Source organism: Ranitomeya variabilis, chromosome 1 (genome assembly GCF_051348905.1).
Source record: "Ranitomeya variabilis isolate aRanVar5 chromosome 1, aRanVar5.hap1, whole genome shotgun sequence".
In the NCBI taxonomy this organism is placed as follows: domain Eukaryota; kingdom Metazoa; phylum Chordata; class Amphibia; order Anura; family Dendrobatidae; genus Ranitomeya; species Ranitomeya variabilis.
Genome location: NC_135232.1, coordinates 1,109,627,383 through 1,109,640,815, shown reverse-complemented (window position 1 = coordinate 1,109,640,815; position 13,433 = coordinate 1,109,627,383). Strand labels below are relative to the sequence as shown.

The following is a 13,433-nucleotide window of genomic DNA, read 5'->3' as shown; positions in this document are numbered from 1 at the left end:
ACCGGAGGGGTGTATGCGGGCGCCGGGCACTGAGTGCGGGGAGTAAGGAGCGGCCATTTTCTTCTGGACTGTGCGCGTCGCTGATTGGTCGTGGCAATGGTCGTGGGCGGTTTGCCACGACCAATCAGCGACTTGGATTCAATGACAGACAGACAGACAGAAGGACAGAAAGATGGAATTGACCCTTAGACAATTATATAGTATATATATCTACATATATACACACACATACATACATACACACACACACACACACACCAACATTTAGATTTATTATACCCTCGCATGAAAATCAGGTGATACTCGTCAGACTTTTCTGGACTGAAATCGGAGCTTTTGTTCCACAGTGATGCGTACGAGCCCTTATCAGTTTGCTAAAACAGATTTTAAAGGCATTGCCTTAGTGCTGAACTGTAGTTTCCACCAGGCATTATAGTAATCGTGATGGAGGAACTGATCCCAAAGTTTGGATGAGATCAGTCCTACCTGTCCGGCTTAACAGGTGCAGAAATGATATGATTTGACCCCAGACCAGCGCCTGGAATTAATAGTGAAAAGGCTAGATTGCAACGGATGCATTTTTTCATCGGTTTTGATCTGTTGAGTTGCAACACAAAAAAAAAAAAACCACAACTGAGCCTAATGCAGCAAATATGAGCCCGGCCTAATTGGGCCACAGGAGAGTCTGGACCTTCAGTATTTGCACGAGGAGAAAAAATTGGCAATGGGAATTGACCGTCGCTGCAAATTAAAATGAAGTGGAATGGGAAAGAACGCTGCAGATTTAGTGTAGGTTCCACCACTTACAGTGCATTGTCGGAAAGTGGCAGCATGTCCGCAGCGGCTTACCTCGGATAACTGAGTGGATGAAAACGCACATGGGCCCGGCCAGTACATGTACTGCACTGAGGGGGGTCCATTTATTCTGCATATACAATGCTTATATACAACTTATATATGCTTATATACAACACAGGACAACTATCCCCAACTTTCTCCGATCATTAGATTCTGCTTGTTCAGGTCCACAGGATGGCCATTATTATAACAAGCTTACTATGAATAACCAGTGATTGCCCAGAGCGGCACTCCCATTAACTATACATATGGACACCGCAAGAAGACATCTCCCAAAGCATCACACTGGGCCTGTGCAGAGAAAACCCATGTGCTACGTCTACTATTATGTCCCTATTGTGGACCTGCAGCATGCACAGAGAGGACCCGTGCATTAACCCTTACATTTTAATGAGGGCTGAGGAGTATGTTTCCATTTTGGTAGAATTCGAAGCTGGAAAAAAAATGGACAATGTATAATAAATTGGGTACAGTAGTATATTGCAGTATATGCTCTAAATGTTTTCAGAGGAATTTGGGTAAGTAATGAAATGTCCTATAAATGTATATTTGGTTCCTGATCTAAGGATCTGGTCTTTTAGTTGAGATGAACCTGTGCTGCACTTTATGTACATGCTCAGCAGTGATCAGTGCTGTGGGGTCGTAGATGAGATGAACCTGTGCTGCACTTTATGTACATGCTCAGCAGTGACCAGTGCTGTGGGGTCGTAGATGAGATGAACCTGTGCTGCACTTTATGTACATGCTCAGCAGTGATCAGTGCTGTGGGGTCGTAGATGAGATGAACCTGTGCTGCACTTTATGTACATGCTCAGCAGTGACCAGTGCTGTGGGGTCGTAGATGAGATGAACCTGTGCTGCACTTTATGTACATGCTCAGCAGTGATCAGTGCTGTGGGGTCGTAGATGAGATGAACCTGTGCTGCACTTTATGTACATGCTCAGTAGTGACCAGTGCTGTGGGGTCGTAGATGAGATGAATCTGTGCTGCACTTTATGTACATGCTCAGTAGTGATCAGTGCTGTGGGGTCGTAGATGAGATGAATCTGTGCTGCACTTTATGTACATGCTCAGTAGTGAGACTGTGCTGGGGAGACAGGAGTCAAGGAAATTGTTAAGTCAGAGGTTTGGCTCACCGAATCCATGGTCCGACATTTTAATGTGCATTTGGATAACCAGTGAACAAGCATTCGCAGGAATCCTTGTTCGCAATTATCAGCCTGTGTAACAATGCCATTCATTGACCATGCAACAAATGAGCAAATGGTTCATATGAAAAATAATTACTTTCGGCAACACGCCACCCATGGAAAGATGATACTGTATGGGGACAGAATGATAGTATTGGTGATGGCTCAGTCCCATTATTTTTGCAGATAAATATTTCATGTGTACATTATATAGCACTTTTTTCCTACTTTCTATGGCAGTAATGCATTTTCAATATTCTAGAGTAATCATTCTTAGTAAATAATGGTGCTACCTTTATCGTTTTTCAACTTATGTTTTTTTGGTTGGCGCCTGTTCACACTAGCTTGGATGTGCTGGTCTTGTGCTCTATTTGTATTAAGCCTTTTTGGACATGGGCACTCCCACTCCCAAGAGCCACAGGTGATTTTAAGTAGTTAGCTGGTCCACTCTTGACCCATAAATTGTAGGCTTTTTTGCCCAGGAGAGGTGACAAAACAGGACAGGGACCCAATTATGAAGGACGCCTTGACATGGCAGTTGGGCTCACATACATTGACCAATTTATGCGCGAAGTACCTTCTTTTTTTTCATAGCAATTTTTGCAGATAAATATGTCATGTGTACATTATATAGCGCTTTTTTGCTATTTTCTATGGCAGTAATGGATTTTCAATATTGTAGAGTAATCATTCTTGGTAAATAATGGTGCAACCTTTATTGTTTTTCAACATATGTTTTTTTGGTCAGCGCCTGTTCACACTAGCTTGGATGTGCTGGTCTTGTTCTCTATCCTTAGCAGTCCAGTTATTGTTTGGCGACATAAGAGAACTAAATAAAAAGCATTCAGTAGATTGTATATAGTCATGTCTGCAGCGTTCACATTTTGCACAAAGACACTGATCAAGCAGACTGGTGGGGAATGCAGCATTGACTACAGAGGAGCCGCACCAGTCTGGGATGCGGCCATTGATCTTAAGGGTTTTTTCCCCGTTGACCTTATTAATAAGAGTTATTGCAGAAGTGGATAATCCAGTAGTGGCATGCAAAGTATAGACTAAGCTCTCCACATTTGCTTCCATGTCATGAGCCAACGTTTCTACATACACAACTTTTTACCTGTGGGACGCCTGTGAAATCGGAGCCGAAGGGTCCATCAGTAAAAGGGGTACCGTTTAATGCAATCTGGAAAACAAAGAAATTAAATCTATTAGAATCAAAACAAATAACATTTTACAATTACAGATCGGTTTCAGCCAATGTGTTCCTTAACTTCAAATGAATTCCTACGTGTGCGATACAACGACATGTATAGCAGAGCGTAGCGAGGACTCCTCCTTGCCATAATCTGTGCAGCACTTCGCATGGAGGAGAGTCTTTGGCGATATTTCAGACCATCTGTTTAACCACAAGTGCCACAAACTATGCAAAATAACAAACACACTGTAACGACACAAACTATCACCGGCGAGGTTACATTTACGTTCTTCGAGATGAGTGAAAAATAAATAAATAAATAAGCACAGTAAATGTATGTTTGCTAATTTCCACGGAACCGAAAAGGGCCTGACCATGCTGTTGTATAGTGTAATATAAAAATATATTATATATATATATATATATATATATATATATATATATATATATTTTTTTTTTTACACACATTCCATCTACCCCTTGGTCCAGCTGGAAGAGGAAGTGCGCTGCTCAGTGAAAATGGCTTTTTTTTTCATTTAGGTTTTTGTACTACATGTATACATTTAAAAATTAATTTTCATATCAAAATCTTAAAAAAAAAAAAGAAAAAAAAAAAAAAGAAAAGAAAATTCTCACTGGCCACTGGGTGCTAGACATTTCAGGATGAGTTCTTTTGATAGGCATGGGGGCTACCAGGCTGGCCACTGTCACGTTGGGGGAAGAAAAGGATCGGACTTGTTGAAATATAGATGCCTTTTTGATTTCAGCAGGACTGTGGAGTCAATAAGAAAAACCTCAGACTCCACAGCCCTGGTTTTCAGGAGTCTGCCACCGGTTTTCTCCACTCTGAAAACACATGAAGGCTTGGGACGTAACAACTCGCGAAGACACTAGGCTACTCCAGGAGTTTGCCGAAGCCTGAACATGATCAAACAAATTATTTTTCACGCTGATCTCTGCAGTTTAGAGAAAGAAAAAAAACAAAAAAAAAAATACTGTTCACAATTTCAGTAAATATGGTGCAAAAAATGTTTTACCGTGCACACAAGTGATGTAATCTATGGGAGTCACAAACTGCTGAGCTGGGATTTGTAGTTTTGTAGCAGCTTGAGACTAAATGCTAAGTCAGGACTAATGAGAAGGAAGGCAACAAAATAATAAAGATGTGTCGGATGTTTTCAAACATCGGAGCGGAACAGGAAAATCACAATATTGGACGAGGACCGATATTGGATCAGAAAGGGCTATACAAAAAATAAAAAAAAGTACTGTAAGCGGGATTAGCAGCCCTGGTGAGCCAAGTCGCCTTCCTAGCAGAATAGGGGACAAACTTGCTGGCATGTGTAGTACACAGACCCCTGAACCGTCATAGGCCCATCTGAGGCCACTGACTATGGGCTGATGGAGCTAATAAGTCTCTAACAAGAGCAGGTTAATGAGGGCGGAGAACCAAGGCATGCCGGCACAATAACAGCTGGCACCTTCAGCCATGCCAGAGACGAATACTAAGCAGCTCTTCATAAAATCTGCCGCTCGAGTCAAATATTAATAATTCTGCACCCTGTTTCCAGCCTGCGATGGTCTAAAAATAGGAGGCAAAAAGCAGCGGAGGATGTGAATGCAGCCATATTGAATCAGACAAAGCAGCCAGGTGGCCTAAAGGGCAGGATTTCTGTTTAACCACAGACTCATGAACACATACAATGTAGACTAGTGTAATAACCCCACCATTTCACTGCAAGGTCCAGGAGAGCGACAGCCATCGGCATGGGAAGAGTTCTATTGTAAATCACCTTAAAAAGAAATCTGTCAGAAGGTTTTTGTGATGTAATCTGAGAGCAGCATGTTGTAGAGGCTGAGACCCTGATTCCAGCGATGTGTCACTTGCTTCGCAGCTTGCTGTAGTTTCAATACAATCAGTATTTTATCAGTAGGAGATTATCACTGCAGGACTAGGTTCCACGTGCATGGTAGTCAGGCTAATCTGTGTAGCCCCTTCCCCACCACTGATAGGCAGCTTCCTGTGTACACTGTACATTGCTGCCAATCAGTGGTGGGGGCGGGGTTAGACAGAGCTCAGCATTGAAGCACTGCTAGATCAACAGCAAAGCAAACAGGGATTGTATCACAACGACAGCAAGCGACATCGCTGGAATCAGGTTCTCTGCCCCAACATCAGGCTGCTTTCAGACTACTTAACACAAAAACGCCCAATACATAATTGGATGCAGGACAAGAGAACTCAAAAACATGAACACCACTAGATGTGGGGGAAAGATCAAACCAATCCAAAAGGAGTATAATCCACAATAAAAAAAACATTTTATAAGACATACATTAAAAAAAAGTCTGCTAGACACCAAATAGCAGGGGCCAGGGTAACCTGCGCATGCAGCTAATTTGCCACAATAAATAATGCAAATATAAGAATGCTCGTATAATATATGTGACTAATCCTTTTTCATTAAAGATTAAAATACATAATTTCAAAAACAGGCAGGAGAAAAAATAAGATATATAAATAAACATTAAATGCCTGAATATGATTCAGTGAGAAAATAATCCCTACATATTACCAGTAAGATTTAGTGAACAAAGTGAAGATCAACGAAACATGCATTGGGGTAACGGGGATGCCAGGATTGCCTGCTCATTTTGCAGTAAGTGTACTGTCTGCTTACGTTAGCTTGTTCAAGAGGTTAGATTTTTCATAAATATATATTCATATATTTTTCACCACTTCCACTAGCATTTACTATTATACTATCCAGTTCACGTAATGACATGATATATGATGTACACTACTTTGTGGAGAGTTGGTGCAGATTTAAATCTGCATGTCAATTCAACGTTTTTGCTGCAGATTTTACCCATACTAAGAGTGGGGGATAAAAAAAAAAAAAAAATCATCTACTGTATATAGAGGTGTTATCAGTCATTGTACAGGAGGAGGAGGTGAGCTGTGACATCAGCTATTGTGTATGGTGGATCCTGTGTTATCTACAGTATATAGAGGTGTTATCAGTCATTGTACAAAAGGAGGAGGTGAGCTGTGACATCCCCTATTGTAAATTGTGTACAGAAGGGGGAGGAGGTGAACTGTGATCTCATCCATTGTGAATGATGGATCCGGTCTTTATTATCTACTGTATATAGAGGTGTTATCAGTCATTGTACTGTACACAGGGAGGAGGTGAGCTGTGACTTCCCCTATTGTAAATTGTGGATCATTTCCTTTCTACAGTACACAATGTGTAACTTTATTGTAATCCTGTGATAATGAGACTTGAAAAGTAGGAACTTTGAGTCTAGTATAAAACCGCAAAGGTTAGAACTGCACATTTTTTTTTTTCTTTTACACATGGAAAAATGGTTTAAAAAAAAATCCTTAGGACAGGTTTTCAATATAAAAATGGTGAGGGCGAGACACGTGTCACTCTTGCCCATCAGTTGCGGTACTGCACAGTACAGATCTGTCAGCTGTATGGTGGCCGAGTACTGCACAGCACAGCTCTGCCAGCTGTATGGTGGCCGAGTACTGCACAGCACAGCTCTGTCAGTATTATGGTGGCCGGGAACTGCACAGCTGTCGTCTGTATGGTGGCCGAGTACTGCACAGCACAGATCTGTCAGCTGTATGGTGGCCATGTACTGCACAGCACAGATCTGTCAGCTGTATGGTGGCCGGGTACTGCACAGCACAGCTCTGTCAGCTGTATGGTGGCCGGGTACTGCATGGCCGTGTACTGCACAGCACAGATCTGTCAGCTGTATGGTGGCCGGGTACTGCACAGCACAGCTGTCTGTATGGCGGCCGGGTACTGCACAGCACAGCTCTGTCAGCTGTATGGAGGCCGGGTACTGCACAGCACAGATCTGTCAGCTGTATGGTGGCCTGGTACTGCACAGCACAGATCTGTCAGCTGTATGGTGGCCGGGTACTGCACAGCACAGATCTGTCAGCTGTATGGTGACCGGGTACTGCACATTTACCATATTCAAATGAAAAGTAGTGTATCTGGCCGCTATACAGGCGACGGAGCTGTGCTGATCAGTGATCCCCACCTATCTGATATTCATGACCTATCCTAAAAGCAGACCATTAACATGGACAGTATTGATGCGGTTTGGAAGAGTTTTTCTCTGAATTTCTTTTTTTTTTTTTTTTGCATCCTTTGTAATTCGCTAGCGTCCCTGCTTGGATCGGATTCCTACAGGAGCCACTTGGAAGTAGTGACATGCACTTTTTCAAAACCTCCTCAGGCAAAAAAGGAATTAACTCTTGTACAGCAAAATGGATTTCCCACAGAAATGAATACGAAGAGTTTTCATGTGTTTTTAGGATGATGTTTGGAGAGGATCCACTCACCCAGAATAGGAGAAAAAAAAAGAAAGCACGTCAAACTTCATGTGAACAACGTCTAAAATTGCAAATACGATTTTTATTTAGCAAGCAATGTGATTACTAGGCAACCAACTAAAGACACGAGCAGCAAGATGACGACTGATGGATGCCCTGCGGGGACAGCGGTCATATTGCAGGGGCCCTGGTGGAGCATAATGGTGTGACACCACCAACACCCTTAGGCAGTGGTAAGTGTCCCCTATGTTTAAAAACTGCAGACTGTGCTAATGTATATTGCAAAAAAAATAAAAATAAGGGACAAAACTTATGGCCCTTTTGGAATGAAGTGGCCTACAGATACGTTGAGGTGTGCTGCAGAGGTTTTCCTGGCAAAAACGGTGTGAAGTCAGAGTGAACGATCCTGTGATGAGTGTAGCAGATGAAATCCTCTGTGCTTACTGTATCGGGCGAGTTACTATACCAGCAGCGCCCCTCGGAGGAGAGCGGTCCCGCGACGCTGCCATTACAGGCTTCTCCACACGCAACGCACACTGTACTACTAATAGGCACAGATCTAAATGTGAACCTCATCCCACGAGGTCACAGACGTCGCGGGCACACGGCAGCTCAGGTTATTCCATTTGTCCTACGCTGCGATGTAGACACTCGTTAGCACCCGAGCATGCTCAGATAACGCCTTATTGGAGCACGGTCACGCATCACTAATCAGCTTGTGTTCCCAACAGCATTTGTCAGTCTATGTAAAATGACCAGTAAACGAGCGCCCTGTATATAGTGAATAAGCACTCATACAGCCGAAGAGACGAGATGAAATCAGCACGTCCAAATACACCAAGGCCCCCGTTCAGTACGGCTTTTTCTCTACTTTTCTGGGTTATTTCACCTCTTTTTAAAAAAGTTAATTAATTTCAGTTCTTCAATACAAAAAGTGAAACTCAATAAATATATATATATATATATATATATATATATATATATATATATATATATATATATATATATATATATATATATATATATATATATATATATATATTTATTTAGAAGGTGGCCCGATTCTAACGCATCGGATATTCTAGAATATGCATGTCCACGTAGTATATTGCCCAGCCACGTAGTATACAGCACAGAGCCACGTAGTATACAGACTTAAAATAAAAAATAAACATATACTCACCTTCCGAAGGCCCCTTGAAGTCCTGGCCCTGTGTGCGGTGCACGCGGCAGCTTCCGGTCCCAGGGTTGGTATGTGCGCAGGACCTGGGATGACGTCGCGGTCACATGACCGACACGTCATGGCAGGTCCTTCTCGCATACCATCCTTAGCAGCGGAACCTGCCGCTTGCATGGAGCGGTCACCGGAGTGTCGCGAGGAGCGGGAAAGGCGGCGGAAGATGAGTATATAATGATTTTTTATTATTTTTAACATTAGATCTTTTTACTATTGATGTTGCATAGGCAGCATCAATAGTAAAAATTTGGTCACACAGGGTTAATAGCAGCGTTAATAGAGTGCGTTACACCAGCATAACGCGGTCCAATAGCGCTGCCATTAACCCTGTGTGAGCGCTGACTAGAGGGGATAATGGAGCGGGAACTGACTGCGGGGAGGATGGAGCGGCCATTTTGGTGCCGGACTGTGCCCGTTGCTGATTGGTCGTGGCAGTTTTGCCATGACCAATCAGGGAGTTGGATTTCCCTGACAGACAGAGGCCGCGACCAATGAATATCCGAGACAGACGGAAGTACATCCATCCATCTATCTAGAGAGAGAGAGATAGAGAGAGTCATTACAGAGTGATCTATAAACCCCAAAGTCATTATCTCAGTATATTAGAAAAAAAAAAAAAAAAACACACCTGCAAAGGCTTCCTAAGCTTTTTTAAAAAAGGTCCCTTAGCCTGTATCAGTAGGTTCCACAATCATGGGGAAGACTGCTGACTTGACAGATGTCCAGAAGGCGTCACTGACACACTCCACAAGGAGGGGAAGCCACAAAAGGTCATTGGTAAAGAAGCTGGCTGCTCGCAGAGTGCTGTATCCAAGCATATTAATGGAAAGTTGAGTGGAAGGAAAAAGTGTGGTAGAAAAATGTGCACAAGCAACCGGGATAATCACAGCCTTGAAAGGATTGTTAGGAAAATGTCATTCAAAAATCTGGTGTAGATTCACAAGGAGCGGACTGCTGCTGGAGTCATTGCTTCAGGAGCCACCACACACAGACGTATCCAGGACATGGGCTACAAGTGTCATATTCCTTGTGTCAGCTACTCAAGACCAATAGACATCGCCAGAAGCGTCTTACCTGGGCCAAGGAGAAAAAGAACTGGACTGTTGCTCAGTGGTCCAAGGTGGTGTTTTCAGATGAAAGTAAATTTTGCATTTCATTTGGAATCAAGGTCCCAGAGTCTGGAGGAAGAGTGGAGAGGCCACAATCCAAGCTGCTGGAGGTCTAGTGTGAAGTTTCCACAATCAGTGATTGTTTGGGGAGCCATGTCATCTGCTGGTGTAGGTCCACTGTGTTTTATCAAGACCAAAGTCAGCGCAGCCGTCTACCAGGACATTTTAGAGCACTTCATGCTTCCCTCTGCTGACAAGCTATTTGGAGATGGAAATGTCATTCTCCAGCAGGACTTGGCACCTGTCCACACTGCCAAAAGTACCAATACCTGGTTTATAAACAACAGTATCACTGTGCTTGATTGTCAGCAAACTCTGCTGACCTTAACCCAATAGAGAATCTATGGAGTATTGTCAAGAGGAAGATGAGACACGAGACCCAACAATGCAGACGAGCTTAAGGCTGCTATCAAAGCAACCTGGGCTTCCATAACCCCTCAGTGTAACAACTCTGCTGGCATCACGGCATGGCCTCGCATTTCTCACACTATCTTACCCACTGCTCCAGGCCATGATGTGGTTTCTGTTTCTTGCCAGCTCCATGTTCTGTGTCTCTGCTCTCTGCATGCTTCATAGTTCTGTGTATGGAGGGGCGGCGCCTGAACTCTCTGGTTCTTATAGGAATCAGGTGCATCTGTCCAATCTGTTCCTGACCAATTGCCAGGAGACCTCCAGTATATAGTGCAGCCCCACCCAGTGTTCTGGGCCTGTGCAATGTGTTAGCTCAGTTAGTGTCTTGCTTCTGAGTTTGCCTGGCCTTTCTCTGAGTTACTCCCTCTCTGGAGGATTCTCTGTGTTATTTCCTTGGTCTTGTTGTCCGCCCACTAGGAGGCAGTATATCCTGGTCCCAGTGTCTTTGTCCTTGTGTCTTGTTCCATTGCCTTGTCTGTACTTAGTCTTATCTCTGTCTCCTAGTCTTTGGCTTCCTTCCCTGTTGTCTTTCCTTGTATTCTCAGTCTGCTTTCACTCCGCACTCTTGCAGCTCTGCCTGCTCTGAACCTTTGTGACTTTACCTCTGCTCCTCACTTCTGCGTTTCTGCTCCTTTCTACTCAGCTTATCTTCTGCTGTTGCAGTTATCCCTTGCTGCAGCTTCTCTCCACATTCTTTGTGGCTCTGCTCAGCTTTGCTGCAGAGACCCCTCCCGCAGCACGGCTCCGCTCCTTGCGGTTCTACCTGGCTCCGCTCCTTGCGGTTCTACCTGGCTCCGCTCCTTGCGGTTCTACCTGGCTCCGCTCCTTGCGGTTCTACCTGGCTCCGCTCCTTGCGGTTCTACCTGGCTCCGCTCCTTGCGGTTCTACCTGGCTCCGCTCCTTGCGGTTCTACCTGGCTCCGCTCCTTGCGGTTCTACCTGGCTCCGCTCCTTGCGGTTCTACCTGGCTCCGCTCCTTGCGGTTCTACCTGGCTCCGCTCCTTGCGGTTCTACCTGGCTCCGCTCCTTGCGGTTCTACCTGGCTCCGCTCCTTGCGGTTCTACCTGGCTCCGCTCCTTGCGGTTCTACCTGGCTCCGCTCCTTGCGGTTCTACCTGGCTCCGCTCCTTGCGGTTCTACCTGGCTCCGCTCCTTGCGGTTCTACCTGGCTCCGCTCCTTGCGGTTCTACCTGGCTCCGCTCCTTGCGGTTCTACCTGGCTCCGCTCCTTGCGGTTCTACCTGGCTCCGCTCCTTGCGGTTCTACCTGGCTCCGCTCCTTGCGGTTCTACCTGGCTCCGCTCCTTGCGGTTCTACCTGGCTCCGCTCCTTGCGGTTCTACCTGGCTCCGCTCCTTGCGGTTCTACCTGGCTCCGCTCCTTGCGGTTCTACCTGGCTCCGCTCCTTGCGGTTCTACCTGGCTCCGCTCCTTGCGGTTCTACCTGGCTCCGCTCCTTGCGGTTCTACCTGGCTCCGCTCCTTGCGGTTCTACCTGGCTCCGCTCCTTGCGGTTCTACCTGGCTCCGCTCCTTGCGGTTCTACCTGGCTCCGCTCCTTGCGGTTCTACCTGGCTCCGCTCCTTGCGGTTCTACCTGGCTCCGCTCCTTGCGGTTCTACCTGGCTCCGCTCCTTGCGGTTCTACCTGGCTCCGCTCTTTGCGGTTCTACCTGGCTCCGCTCTTTGCGATTCTACTTCTCCTGCACTTGGCTCCGCCGCCAGCTCTTGGCTCCGCCTCCTGCCTGTCTGCACTTGGCTCCGCCTCCAGCTCTTGGCTCCGCCTCCTGCCTGTCTGCACTTGGCTCCGCCTCCAGCTCTTGGCTCCGCCTCCTGCGGTTTTGCACTTGGCTCCGCCTCCAGCTCTTGGCTCCGCCTCCTGCGGTTTTGCACTTGGCTCCACCTCCTGCTCTTGGCTCCGCCTCCTACATTTCTGTTCTTGGCTCTAGCTCCTGTGCTTTCGCTCTGCATCCGCTCTTGCGGTCTTTATCTACTTATTCCTAGGTCCTCGTGTCTGAACAGGTTCTTACCCATTCTACATACCTGCCTGCAGACCGGTCCCTGCCGGTTCTTCCAGTGTACCAGTCTTGTCCACCAGTCCTGCCAGAGAGCCAGCCGTGCCCGCCTGCCTACCAGAGAGCCAGCCGTGCCCGCCTGCCTCACAGTGTTCCTGTTGTACCCGTCTGCCTGCCTATGTGCCAGCCGTGCCCACTTGCTTGTCTATGTTCCGTTCCCCGGTGGGATCAGCAGCCACAACCAGACTCTACCCTGGAGTGGTACCTGGTAGCTTCCTATTGCACAAGTCTGACCTCACCATCAGAGGCTCCAGCGAACACCTAGGAAGCTACTTAGTTACGCCCCTTCCAGGGAGGTTTGGTCTGTGGTCCAGTGGGGCCACTCCCCCGCACGCCCGCGCCAACCAGTCTGGGCGCGAGCATGACACTCAGCAGCGCCACAGGCTGATCGCCTCCCTCCATGCCACGCCGCATTGATGCAGTAATTGATGTAAAAGGAGCCCTAACCAAGTATTGAGTGCATTTACTGAACATACATTTCAGTAGGACAACATTTTGGATTTTAAAATCATTTTTCAAGCTGGTGTTATAAAGTATCCTAATTTACTGAGATAATGACTTGGGTTTTCATTGACTGTAAGCCATAATAATCAACATTAACTGAAATAAAAACTTGAAATAGATCACTCTGTAATGACTGTGTATAATACGAGTTTCACTTTTTGCATTGAAGAACTGATAAATTCACTTTTTGATATTCTGATTTTGTGAGACCTGTATATTACACACTTACATACATTTAACAACCAAAGGGGACAAAAAATATGCCCCTAAAATATAACTTTTATTTAGTCAGGTAAAAATGACCTGTTAGGGTCAGGAGACAGTAATTAATTAACCATATAACTAAAAAAGGATAGAGGTAATAGGTGAGGGGGTGCTCTCTCCCTGACTCACCCTACCTTACCGCGGAGGTTGGCACCCTAAGTTCGACATGGCGCCCCCAC

The 13,433-nt window shown here is 45.6% G+C and overlaps 1 protein-coding gene across 2 annotated transcripts in view; it reads right to left on the bottom strand.

The window, feature by feature from the left end:
- Positions 1-13,433, bottom strand: part of FAM193A (family with sequence similarity 193 member A) — a 113,727-nt gene that overhangs the window by 76,078 nt on the left and 24,216 nt on the right. For both annotated transcript variants that reach the window (XM_077280169.1, XM_077280170.1), the window contains exon 2: positions 3,167-3,232. In XM_077280169.1, the coding sequence (XP_077136284.1) occupies positions 3,167-3,232 (66 nt within the window). The remainder of the gene's footprint in view (positions 1-3,166; positions 3,233-13,433) is intronic.